Source organism: Haliotis rufescens, unplaced genomic scaffold (genome assembly GCF_023055435.1).
Source record: "Haliotis rufescens isolate VD_foot unplaced genomic scaffold, xgHalRufe1.0.p SCAF_13, whole genome shotgun sequence".
Lineage (NCBI taxonomy): Eukaryota > Metazoa > Mollusca > Gastropoda > Lepetellida > Haliotidae > Haliotis > Haliotis rufescens.
The window spans coordinates 11,790,427-11,804,908 of NW_025963813.1; the positions used below are offsets into that span (position 1 = coordinate 11,790,427).

At 44.0% G+C, this 14,482-nt stretch overlaps 1 protein-coding gene across 4 annotated transcripts in view; it reads right to left on the bottom strand.

The window, feature by feature from the left end:
* Positions 1 to 14,482, bottom strand: part of LOC124139096 — a 39,333-nt gene that overhangs the window by 11,677 nt on the left and 13,174 nt on the right. For all 4 annotated transcript variants that reach the window (XM_046506115.2, XM_046506113.2, XM_046506114.2 and 1 more), the window contains exons 2-3: positions 3,324 to 3,403; positions 2,006 to 2,208 (exon numbers count right to left, since the gene is read on the bottom strand). In XM_046506115.2, the coding sequence (XP_046362071.2) occupies positions 2,006 to 2,208; positions 3,324 to 3,393 (273 nt within the window). In that variant the 5' untranslated portion in view covers positions 3,394 to 3,403. The remainder of the gene's footprint in view (positions 1 to 2,005; positions 2,209 to 3,323; positions 3,404 to 14,482) is intronic.

The window sequence follows — 14,482 nt, forward strand, 5'->3', positions numbered from 1 at the left end:
TTCTACAAGAGGGTATAGAGCAGGGATTCTACAAGAGGGTATAGAGCAGGGATTCTACAAGAGGGTATAATGCTAGGATTCTACAAGAGGGTATAGAGCTGGGATTCTACAAGAGGGTATAGAGCTGGGATTCCACAACAGGGTATAGAGCTGGGATTCGACAACAGGGTATAGAGCTGGGATTCGACAACAGGGTATAGTGCTAGGATTCTACAAGAGGGTATAGAGCTGGGATTCGACAACAGGGTATAGTGCTAGGATTCTACAAGAGGGTATAGAGCTGGGATTCTACAAGAAGGTACAGAGCTGGGATCCTACAAGAGGGTATAGTGCTAGGATTCTACAAGAGGGTATAGAGCAGGGATTCTACAAGAGGGTATAGAGCAGGGATTCTACAAGAGGGTATAATGCTAGGATTCTACAAGAGGGTATAGAGCTGGGATTCTACAAGAGGGTATAGAGCTGGGATTCCACAACAGGGTATAGAGCTGGGATTCGACAACAGGGTATAGAGCTGGGATTCGACAACAGGGTATAGTGCTAGGATTCTACAAGAGGGTATAGAGCTGGGATTCGACAACAGGGTATAGTGCTAGGATTCTACAAGAGGGTATAGAGCTGGGATTCTACAAGAGGGTATAGAGCTGGGATTCCACAAGAGGGTATTGAGCTGGGATTCGAAAACAGGGTATAGAGCTGGGATTCTACAAGAGGGTATAGAGCTGGGATTCTACAAGAGGGTATAGAGCTAGGATTCTACAAGAGGGTATAGAGCTGGGATTCTACAAGAGGGTATAGAGCAGGGATTCTACAAGAGGGTATAGAGCAGGGATTCTACAAGAGGGTATAGAGCTAGGATTCTACAAGAGGGTATACAGCAGGGATTCGACAACAGGGTATAGAGCTGGGATTCTACAAGAGGGTAGAGAGCAGGGATTCTACAAGAGGGTATAGTGCTAGGATTCTACAAGAGGGTATAGAGCTGGGATTCTACAAGAGGGTATAGAGCTGGGATTCTACAAGAGGGTACAGAGCTGGGATTCTACAAGAGGGTACAGAGCTGGGATTCTACAAGAAGGTACAGAGCTGGGATCCTGCAAGAGGGTATAGTGCTAGGATTCTACAAGAGGGTATAGAGCTGGGATTCTACAAGAGGGTATAGAGCAGGGATTCTACGAGAGGGTATAATGCTAGGATTCTACAAGAGGGTATAGAGCTGGGATTCTACAAGAGGGTATAGAGCTGGGATTCCACAACAGGGTATAGAGCTGGGATTCGACAACAGGGTATAGTGCTAGGATTCTACAAGAGGGTATAGAGCTGGGATTCGACAACAGGGTATAGTGCTAGGATTCTACAAGAGGGTACAGAGCTGGGATCCTGCAAGAGGGTATAGAGCTGGGATTCTACAAGAGGGTATAGAGCTGGGATTCTACAAGAGGGTATAGAGCTGGGATTCCACAACAGGGTATAGAGCTGGGATTCGACAACAGGGTATAGAGCTGGGATTCTACAAGAGGGTATAGTGCTAGGATTCTACAAGAGGGTATAGAGCTGGGATTCGACAACAGGGTATAGTGCTAGGATTCTACAAGAGGGTATAGAGCTGGGATTCTACAAGAGGGTATAGAGCTGGGATTCCACAAGAGGGTATAGAGCTGGGATTCGAAAACAGGGTATAGAGCTGGGATTCTACAAGAGGGTATAGAGCTGGGATTCGAAAACAGGGTATAGAGCTGGGATTCCACAAGAGGGTATAGAGCTGGGATTCTACAAGAGGGTATAGAGCTGGGATTCTACAACAGGGTATAGAGCTGGGATTCGACAACAGGGTATAGAGCTGGGATTCTACAAGAGGGTATAGAGCTGGGATTCCACAAGAGGGTATAGAGCTAGGATTCTACAACAGGGTATAGAGCTGGGATTCTACAACAGGGTATAGAGCTGGGATTCTACAAGAGGGGACAATGATTGGATTCTACAACAGCACACCACAACAACTTACCCACGACACATTGCGAACGTCTATCTTGAGATATCGTTCCACATTAGTGACGCATGCCCCGCCAAGGAGGTCCTTCTCCAGATCCTCCGGCTCTACCGGTATGAGAGCAAACAGCTCCATGTTGGAACACACTCGACCTTCGAACTCCTGAGCCACGGCATCGATGACGAATGGGTAGTTGAAATTGTGATGCACGGAATGTTCTGCGAATATAAACAATGTTGTTTACATCCGACCAGATAGACTTTCGTCTAAGGGGGCACAGAAACCTATGATTGTGAGTTAGAATCCCGGTTCGCCCCGATTATGTTTCTAAGCTTGACAGCACCATGTCCGTGCTCGTGGGTTTCACCGAAGTGGTAAACGTCTGAGACATGCATCACTTCGGGCTTTCCTCCCACATTAAGCTGACACGCCGCGATATAACTGGAATACTGTTAAAAGCGGTGTTAAACCCAACTCACTCACTCACACTCACTCACTTTCGTCTAAAATCGAGTGAGTGAGTGTCTATTGTTTTACGCCGCATTTAAAGCGCAATATTCCAGCAATATCACATCCATCACAAATGGGCTTAAATAATCGTATCGTGGCCAAGCCAACAAGTGACTGTAAACATGATTAACTAGAATGAGTTTTTACTCTTAAATCAGGTGCTTGTACTAGTCAAGACCAATGTGTTAGCCCACTGAGATACCATGCCGCAGTTTAACATGAATACCCCACTCAGACACAGTATACTGACTCCGAGCCGACCAGTCCTTGTTTTAGCACCTTTATGCCTAGCGGCAGATAGGGTAACAACAAGTACCATCTTTTAACGTCTTTTGATATGACGCGGGACCCGTGAAGATTCCGGGGTAGAATAGGTCTTCAGCAACCCATGCTTGCTGTAAAAGGCGACTATGCTTGTCGTAAAAGGCTACTAACGGGATCGGGTGGTCAGACTCGCTGACTTGGTTGATGCATGTCATCGATCCCAATTGCGTGGATCGATGCTCATGATATCAATCACTGGATTGTCTGGTCCAGACTCGATTATTTACAGACCGCCGTCATATAGCTGGAATATTGCTGAGTGCGGCGTTAAACAACAAACAAAACAAACAAACAAAATGATATGACCGGGAATCGAACCCCGGACCTCCGCTCTCCGGGCGGACGCTCTAACATTAGACCACGGAGGCGGTCCCAACGTATCAACAGGGGACTTGTAACTCAACATGTCCATTACGCATAGTTGCCTTACATCACAGAAACTACTTTGAAAACGCGATGTCTTATTCACCAGGCTGAGTACGCCAGGCCACACACCTACCTCGTTCACTTGCGCCTTCCGCCAAGCTCAGACACAGACACAAACAAACAACTGGACGTAACAGCGCCATACTGCGGACTCTGAAAGGAAAACATACGACCGAATACACTAAACTTCACAAAACTATATGAAAACAGTGACCTACAAATCAGCTTCAGTCTCCAAGCTCTATTCATGTATGTGTGTAGTAGCTTCCAGTGTATTGGATAGTGACGACCAATCACCAGCTGCTGCAGACGGTAAGCTGGGTCCTTCATGCCACTGCACGTGCAGAATAGATCGCAGACGGCCACACATACCGGGACATTAATAAAGTATGATGACACGAGGAAGGATTCCATCGCTAGTTTATTTGAATATTCAGTCAGCAGTAGGCACGAACCGGTTGATTATTCTTCAGTGGATATCATCGCCATTTTTGTACAAAAGCCACCAACAGTCCATTTTTCCAACTGTTTGCTCAGTTGCTAACTGAATGTAAAAGGACATTTTCAGTCAGTTCACTCCCTTGCCTCGGGAAGACGCCGTCAGTCACCCCAACTGACAACCTGTTGGCCTGAGACACTAAGGCTGTGTAAAATATGTTTCTATGGCAAATATTTCTCGAATGTAGAAGGGTGAGGTAGGACGGGTGTTTTAATTTTTTTATTGAAAACAAAAGTGATGAGGGAGAAACACATATTTCCCCCCACCAAGAAATAGATTTTAAAAGACGCGCCGACGTCCGACAAAGAATTCCTTGTTTAGCCTGATATCAAGTGGGCTAGTATACTCAATTTGGGTAGACATTTCTGATTCAGACTGTGGTCTTCGGATGACATTGTATAAAAACACATGAGTGTTAAAATCGCGCAAAAAAGGTTTCGAAACAAAAGGAAGTTAAATCTATTCACCTTAAAATATTTGGTCAGTTAACATCGACACTTTTCAAATGAGGTTGACCCCCATAAATATCCGGGTTAAGCCATCGATTATTTACAGACCAGCGTCATAAAGCTGGAATATTGCTAAATGTACGTTAAACAACAAACGAACAACAACAAAAGAAACGTGTCTCGGGCCAGCAGGTTGTCAGTTAGGGTGACTGTCGGCACCTTTCCGAGGCAAAGGAGTTAACTGACTGTAAAAGTGGAAACTGGACTTTTACATTCAGTTAATGCCCTTGACTCGGGAAGATGGACTGTCGGTGGCTTTACAGCAGCTGGTGATTGGACCTTACTATCAAATACATTGGATACAACACACGTACACTACTGCCTAGAAGTCCATTCCCCTTATAATTAATTACACGCAACGAGCAACGATCCATGTCATCTTGGTACGATGAGACGCCATCAACCAAGACACCGAGCCTGACCACCCGGTACATTTGGTCGCCTCTTACGACCATGCAGTACATGTTGCTGGGGACCTATTCCAGTTTAGATTTATAGGATTGCAGTTTTGTCTTATATTTCATCTCTGTTCGGGGGGCTTACGTCCGGTGACAGGACTTCCAAATAACTGAGACTCTAGTTCTAAGCTACCAAGTCACCATCGATAACACCCCATCAGGGTACAACAGAGTCGCACTAAATCTCGTCCTGCAGAATTGAGAGCAACAATTCGACTGATAAAAATGTCAAAGGAGCACGTGATTGGCTCAAAGAGCAGGCCCGTGTGTACATTTGAGGCTGGACTTTCTCGTAAACATGCTGAAACCGACCAAGATCTAATCACTGTTGCCCCTGTAACCTGTACAGAGATAATTAGGTTTACACCGGTTTGGTGGTTACCTCCCTTCTTTGTCCCTGGAAGCACCGGTTGAGAGTTATGATTCAGAATAATTTATTTGAAAGCTGGGTTTTTTTCAGTGAGTGGGTAAATATGTTTTTACGTCGATTTTAGAAATATTTCGGCATTATCACGGCGGGGGACACCAGAAATGGAATTCACATGTTGTATCCAATTTGGGAATCGAAACCAGGTCTTCAGCGTGCCGAGCGAGCTCTTTAACCACACCCTACTCCACCACCCGTCTTTGTTAATGGAGTTGATGTCGAGTTATGGTTGAAGTAGAATTTAAAGGTGGTATTAACAGTGACCGCCTGGAAGTAATAGAATAGCGGCGGTATTAACAGTGGCCGACTAGAATTATGTGAATGGTGGCGGTATTAACAGTGGCCGACTAGAAGTAATAGAATAGTGGCGGTATTAACAGTGGCCGACTAGAATTATGTGAATGGTGGCCGTATTAACAGTGACCGCCTGGAAGTAATAGAATAGTGGCGGTATTAACAGTGGCCGACTAGAAGTAATAGAATAGTGGCGGTATTAACAGTGGCCGACTAGAAGTAATAGAATAGTGGCGGTATTAACAGTGGCCGACTAGAAGTAATAGAATAGTGGCGGTATTAACAGTGGCCGACTAGAAGTAATAGAATAGTGGCGGTATTAACAGTGGCCGACTAGAAGTAATAGAATGGTGGTGGTATTAACAGTGGCCGACTAGAAGTAATAGAATGGTGGCGGTATTAACAGTGGCCGACTATAAGTAATAGAATAGTGGCGGTATTAACAGTGGCCGACTAGAAGCAAAAACATGGTGGTATTAACAGTGGCCGACTAGTAGTAATAGAATAGTGGCGGTATTAACAGTGGCCGACTAGAAGCAAAAACATGGTGGTATTAACAGTGGCCGACTAGTAGTAATGAAATGGAGGTGGTATAAACAGTGGCCGACTACTAGTAATTAAATGGAGATGGTATAAACAGCGGCTGACTAGTAGTAATCAAATGTAGGCGGTATAAACAGTGGCCGACTAGTAGTAATTAAATGGAGGTGGTATAAACAGTGGCCGACTAGTAGTAATTAAATGAAGGTGGTATAAACAGTGGCCGACTAGTAGTAATGAATTGGAGGTTGTATAAACAGTGGCCGACTAGTAGTAATTAAATGGCGATGGTATAAACAGTGGCCGACTACTAGTAATGAAATGGAGGTGGTATAAACAGTGGCCGACTAGTAGTAATGAAATGGAGGTGGTATAAACTATGGCCGACTAGTAGTAATTAGATGGAGGTGGTATAAACAGTGGCCGACTAGTAGTAATGAAATGGGGGTGGTATAAACAGTGGCCGACTAGTAGTAATGAAATGGAGGTGGTATAAACTATGGCCGACTAGTAGTAATGAAATGAAGGTGGTATAAACAGTGGCCGACTAGTAGTAATGAAATGGGGGTGGTATAAACAGTGGCCGACTAGTAGTAATGAAATGGAGGTGGTATAAACTATGGCCGACTAGTAGTAATTAGATGGAGGTGGTATAAACAGTGGCCGACTAGTAGTAATGAAATGGGGGTGGTATAAACAGTGGCCGACTAGTAGTAATGAAATGGAGGTGGTATAAACTATGGCCGACTAGTAGTAATTAGATGGAGGTGGTATAAACAGTGGCCGACTAGTAGTAATGAAATGGGGGTGGTATAAACAGTGGCCGACTAGTAGTAATGAAATGGAGGTGGTATAAACTATGGCCGACTAGTAGTAATGAAATGAAGGTGGTATAAACAGTGGCCGACTAGTAGTAATGAAATGGGGGTGGTATAAACTATGGCCGACTAGTAGTAATTAGATGGAGGTGGTATAAACAGTGGCCGACTAGTAGTAATGAAATGGGGGTGGTATAAACAGTGGCCGACTAGTAGTAATTAGATGGAGGTGGTATAAACAGTGGCCGACTAGTAGTAATGAAATGGGGGTGGTATAAACAGTGGCCGACTAGTAGTAATGAAATGGGGGTGGTATAAACAGTGGCCGACTAGTAGTAATGAAATGGGGGTGGTATAAACAGTGGCCGACTAGTAGTAATGAAATGGGGGTGGTATAAACAGTGGCCGACTAGTAGTAATGAAATGAAGGTGGTATAAACAGCGACCGACAAGTAGTAATGAAATGGGGGTGGTATAAACAGCGGCCGACTAGTAGTAATAAAATGAAGGTGGTATAAACAGCGGCCGACTAGTAGTAATTAAATGAAGGTGGTATAAACAGTGGCCGACTAGTAGTAATGAAATGAAGGTGGTATAAACAGTGGCCGACTAGTAGTAATGAAATGGGGGTGGTATAAACAGCGGCCGACTAGTAGTAATGAAATGAAGGTGGTATAAACAGTGGCCGACTAGTAGTAATGAAATGAAGGTGGTATAAACAGCGGCCGACTAGTAGTAATGAAATGAAGGTGGTATAAACAGTGGCCGACTAGTAGTAATGAAATGAAGGTGGTATAAACAGTGGCCGACTAGTAGTAATGAAATGGGGGTGGTATAAACAGTGGCCGACTAGTAGTAATTAAATGGAGGTGGTATAAACAGTGGCCGACTAGTAATAATGAAATGGGGGTTGTATAAACAGTGGCCGACTAGTAGTAATGAAATGGGGGTGGTATAAACAGTGGCCGACTAGTAGTAATGAAATGGGGGTGGTATAAACAGTGGCCGACTAGTTGTAATGAAATGGAGGTGGTATAAACAGTGGCAGGACAGGTTGTAATTTAATAGTGGTGTTGACATTAACGGGGTTTCGCTGTAAACGAAATCCAAAATGATAGCGATATATAGTTACTGGATACCTTGCCGGCTGCGCTCGTGTGGGATTGTTCTCGGGTGGTTTGCGTTTAGGATCAAACCATGAAAATTCTGCTGATTACAGCGTCAACGTCCTGAACACAGATCCGCTCCCAACGTCCTCCCCAAATCCCAACTCTCCACCTTCATTGTTCTTGATCGTTTTTTCAAATTGCATTACAGATCCGCCAACTCTTAAAAATTGGAAGGTGGAAAAATAAACTGAAACCCCCCATAATCATATTTCGCCAATTTTGCAAATATGTACGCGGACGCCACAAAATACTGCGTACACAATAGGTTTAACCACGAGACAAAAGGTCAAACAAGGCGACAAGCTTCACTGACCTGCACACATCACAACGGATTTAGATTAACTTTTGATTTTTTGGTTTTGGTTTGATTTGTTGTTTAACGCCGCACTCAGCAATATTCCAGCTATATGGGATCGATGACATGAATCAACCAAGTTAGCGAGCCTGACCACCCGATCCCGTTAGTCGCCTTTTACGACAAGCACAGTCGCCTTTAACAGCAAGCATGGGTTGCTGAAGACCTATTCTACCCCGGAATCTTCACGGGTCGATTAACATTTGAGGAATAAAACAACAATCGAAATTATCTGTCTAATTTTATTAATTTTATTAATATCTGTAAACCTTTAAACATAAAAAAAATCCTGGCCTAGGTACAGAACTTAAACAACAAAATGTTGTAGTGGGCTAGATAAATATGGCATACAGGAGTGATTGAATGCTTTTGGAATCCCCACACGAGTGTAAAAACTACCTAAAGGCAATTGTGTGCCCCCGATACATAATCCGGTGACAAGACCGACCCAAGGGACAAGACATTAACCTAATCTGTGACTCTTTAGATGTCAAGTGAGCGAACATTGACCAACTTTTCCCCCTAATTACTTGAACCCCTTATGCCGACATGCACAGTAATTTGCTGATTGACGGATTGAAGTTTTTGCTGGGGCATGTTTGGGACGGTGTCTTATTGAAATAGGGAATAGGCCAGTTGACCATAATGCGTTCACCGTGAAGCGCGTACGCGGTCGTGCAGACGCTGTCACGCTCGTAGATCGTCACGCACAGTTCGCGATACACGTACACAATCACACATGTACACCGAAGAAAGCGCTACATTTCTGTTATTGTCACATGCCTATATTTTCACAATCATTCACCGTCTCAAAGGAAGACCGCCACATGCGTACGTCGTCTCATACGCCAACAGCGATTGCCAGGGAAGGGAAAGGCCGCCTCATACCAAAAGAAGAAAATAGATGGTACTTCTTGTTACCCTGCCTGGCGCTCTGCATTAAGGAGATAAAACAAGAACTGGTCGGCTCGGAGTCAGTCAACTGTGTCTGAGTGAACGTAACCATGTATGCACCTTCGACTATTTCACTGATGATCATAACGACTGCACCACGTACGAACCTACGACTATTTCCCTGACCATCATAACGACTGCCTATAAACGTACCCACGAGTGCCACGACTATTTCACTGATCATCATAACGACAGCACCACGTACGTGCCTACGACTATTTCCCTGACCATCATAACGACTGCCTATAAACGTACCCACGAGTGCCACGACTATTTCACTGATCATCATAACGACAGCACCACGTACGTGCCTACGGCTATTTCCCTGACCATCATAACGACTGCCTATAAACGTACCCACGAGTGCCACGACTATTTCACTGATCATCATAACGACAGCACCACGTACGTGCCTACGACTATTTCCCTGACCATCATAACGACTGCCTATAAACGTACCCACGAGTGCCACGACTATTTCACTGATCATCATAACGACAGCACCACGTACGTGCCTACGTTTATTTCCCTGACCATCATAACGACTGCCTATAAACGTACCCACGAGTGCCACGACTATTTCCCTGACCATCTTAACGACTGCCTATAAACGTACCCACGACTATTTCCCTGACCATCATAACGACTGCCTATAAACGTACCCACGACTATTTCCCTGACCATCATAACGACTGCCTATAAACGTACCCACGACTATTTCCCTGATCATCATAAGGACTGCCTATAAACGTACCCACGACTATTTCCCTGACCATCATAACGACTGCCTATAAACGTACCCACGACTATTTCCCTGACCATCATAACGACTGCCTATAAACGTACCCACGACTATTTCCCTGACCATCATAACGACTGCCTATAAACGTACCCACGACTATTTCCCTGATCATCATAACGACTGCCTATAAACGTACCCACGACTATTTCCATGACCATCATAACGACTGCCTATAAACGTACCCACGACTATTTCCCTGATCATCATAACGACTGCCTGTAAACGTACCCACGACTATTTCACTGATCATCATAACGACTACACCGCGTACGTGCCTACGATAATTTCCCTGTTTGTTTGTTGTTTAACGCCGCACAAAGCATCAACCACACAAAGCATCAACCAAGTCAGCGATCCTGACCACCCGATCCCGTCAGTCGCCTCTTACGACAAGCATGGGTTGCTGGAGATCAGGGGCGGTCGGGTAGCCTAGTGGTTAAAGCGTTCGCTCGTCACCCCGAAGACCCGGGTTCGATTCCCGACATGGGTACACTGTGTGAAGCCCATTTCTGGTGTCCCCCGCCGTGATATTGCTGGAATATTGCTAAAAGCGGCGTAAAACCATACTCAGTCAGTGCTGGAGATCAGTTCTAACCCGGAATCTATTTCACTGACCATCATGACGACAACCTACCGGTATGATTTTTTCACGAGCATCATAACTACACCATGTAAGTACCTACGTCTACTTAACTGACCATCATAACGACTACACCTACGACTATATTGCTGACTTTGACAACGACAGTTTCCACACGTTTCATTAAAGACAATAATGTTTTTTTCATACTTCATACATAAGTCAAATCATTGGATATATTTCATTGTGAACCTGGGCATCGGCTAGCGTAGTGGTTAAAGCCTTCACTCGTCACGCTGAAGACCAGGGCCTAGATTTTCGAAACGATCTTAGCTAAGATAAATCTTAACAACTTACGTTCAAAGATAAGATATCTTAAGATAAAGATAAGATAGATTTTCGAAACTATCGTAAACCTGTCGCAGATCGTTCAGAGCTACGATACCTATCGTAACTCTGACAGAGAACTCATTTGTGTTAGAGATCGAAAAAGCGGGTGTTTCCCAATGACGTCACGGGGATTTCCCAGCTGATTTCACTCACTCACTCATCTGGATCGTACCGTTAGGTTTATGGTTCGTTACGTTCATCATCTCACACAGACCCAGAGACACCAAACAACCACAGATGTCTGAAGTAGATTTATTTACTTTCTAACACAACAGATTCCCTCAACGAGGGGTGATTGATAAGAATTGAGCCTCGTATACGAAGACTTGACCTAAAGACATTAAAATGATATATTTTCTACGTAATCCCCTTTCTACGTAATCACCTTTGATAAACGTTCACCACGACGTTGGAGGGATTTTATCCCAGTTTCGTAGAAATCCTTCTCTTGACTGTCCAAAACGTTATCGAAGTCATGATTTGACGTCATCGTTCGAGTCGAAATGGGCTCCACCAAGAGCTTTCTTCATGTTTGAAAACAGATGGAGCCACACCAGGAGAAAAAGATTCAAAACCACACCCGTTGATTGGAAGGGAATGACGTGTGCACCGGTACATTGTCTTAATGAAAAAGCGAACCTTTTCACAGCGTCCCACGTAATTTCATCCCGTAATTGCCTGAAAGGTTCAGCATAACAAGCTCCGTTTATTGTCTTGCGTTTTGGCAGATAGTCCACCATGATGACACCCCCTGCACCCCAGAACACGAAGGTGATAACTTTTCCAGCTGACGGGACAGTATTTTCCTTCTTTGGCGGTGTTCGCTTCCACTGTTTTGATTATCTTTTGGCTTCATCCATAGTCACGAATCGTTGCAAGAATAGCCTTATTGGAGCGCAGGAAAAGTAGTTCCGACATGAAATGTCATTGTACTCAGTGAAAATTTAATAATGATTTTTATTACTGAATGGTGTCGACGATACTCACTTTCTCAAGCTATTACTATGGCGGCAAATATTTCACATGAACAAGCAATCGTCAGAAAACTCGCTCTTACGAGGGTCTAATTTCTGCTGTGACCAAATCAATCAGACATATCCTTCCATGAATGGTTAACAATAAGTAAGTGAGTATGGTGTTACGCCGCTTTTAGCACTATTCCAGCAATATCACGGGGGAGGACACCAGAATTGGGCTTCACACCTTGTACCTATGCCGGGATTCGAACCCGGGTCTTCTGCGTGACGAGCGAACACTTAAACCACTAGGCTACCCAACCGCCTCCGGTGTGCCTTTTAAGGGTAATGACAAGTGACCACCTTTGTACGTCGGCGACTGAGAATGCAGTGAGTGGTACGCTCCTCAGGTTGTGTTAGATAACGAGTTATTACATGATCTCTGACAAGGCTGATACCAGTGCGTGCGTGAGTTGGGTTTAACGCCGCTTTGAACCATATTCCCGAGCTAAGAGAGTTAACTGACTTTAAAAGTCCAGTTTCCACCCTTGCCGAAAAAGCCTGGAATTTCTGGGCTCGATCGTAGCTTCACCAGTGGCTATTGCGAGTAATGTCCCCTCTATGTCCATCCTATTGACCAATCAGATTCCACCTCTCATATCACTTGCTTCAAACAAGATTGCGGCGCCCATTGCAGTCGATCTGATCGATAATCAATAGCTGTATTATAATTAAACGGGTCCTACTTCGCGGAATGCATCGAATCACGTGACCAGCTGGATTAAAAACATGAAAAGGTTGTTGACGCTAAATTGACAGTTCACATGTTTTGCAAATCCTGCAATCGACCGAAATATGCACGGCAGTTCACGAACCGGATGTCGATTTCGTTACGCGATTTTGATTGACTCGTTGGTCCAGCCAAATTATAACTCCACCACAATACCAGCTTGGTTCGGCAGGGGTGGAAACTGGACTTTTATAGTCAGTTAACTCCCTTGCCTCGGGAAGATGCTTTGAGGTGAGGTGAGGTGAGGTGAAATGGGGTTTAACGTGTGCGTGTGTGTGTTTGTGTGGCTGCTTGTACTAGTCCGGACTGATGCCGATTTATAGTGCTAGCACACTGAGATACCATGCCGCAGTTTAACATGAATACCCCACTCAGACACAGTATATTGACTCCGAGCCGACCAGTCCTTGTTTTAGCCGCTTAATGCCGAGCGCCAGACAGGGTAACAATAAGTACCATCTTTAAACGTCTTTTGGATGACGCGGCCGGGGATCGAACCCCGGACCTTCCGCTCTCCGGGCGGACGCTCTACCACTAGACCACGGAGGCGGTCCCAATATTAAAGACAAAGAAGGGACATATCTATGTTAATGGGAACTGATGAATCTGACTGTCACATTTTTAAAGTGTAGTTATATCACACCATGTTACTGCCAGTAAAGAGAACTCAACGAGCACGGGCATGGTGCTGACAAACCGGGGATCATTTTCAGTACCGATCTGGATTTCGACCAGCGGATCCTAAGATAGCTGAGGGATGCAAGTCTGCACAACGAATTGCGGCGCTTTAGATAAATGGGTTACCAAAAGTTGGGGATTATATTGGCATCGTGGCGACAATGAAACAGATCAGAAACTCTACCCCCTTCATCTGTAGACAGCTATATGCCTACTTGGCTACGTCATCATCAACTATTCGACATTTCTGAGATACTCTGTGAAGTCACTGTACTTAGCTGTGACACGAATAATCTATAAAATATACATCATATGCACATGAAGGTCATTGTTATTTTGTAAATAACTATAAATATTGCTGTGGTGCAGTTTACGTATAAAATGTTAATATAGCTGCGAAGCATTTTACGTATTATCTCACAATATACAGTTGCGATACATTTTACGTATAAACTGCAAATATTGCTGTGGTCAGTTTACGTATGAACTGCAAATATAGTTGCCATACATTTTCCGAAAAACTGTAAATATAGCTGCAATACTTTTTACGTAGAAACTGTAAATATTGCTGTGGTACAGTTTACGTATAAACTGTTAATACAGCTGCACTACTTTTAAGTATAAACTGTAAGAATAGCTGTCATACACGTTACGCATGAACTGTAAATATAGCTGCGATACATTTACGTATAAACTGTAAATATAGTTGCAATACATTTTACGTATAAACTGTAAATATAGTTGCAATACATTTTACGTAGGAACGGTAAATATAGTCGCGCTACAATTTAAGTATAAACTGTAAAAACAACTGTCATGCACGTTACGCGTGAACTGTAAATGCGTAACTGTAAATATAACTGCGATACGCATTGCGTTTTGAGAGTAAAGTGTAGCTCTGGTAACAATAACTACGTATAAACTGCAAATATAACTTCGATGCTTTGTGCGTATAACAAATATATACAGGTGCGATGCTCATTTCGTATAATGAATAAGGTGTAGCTGAGGTA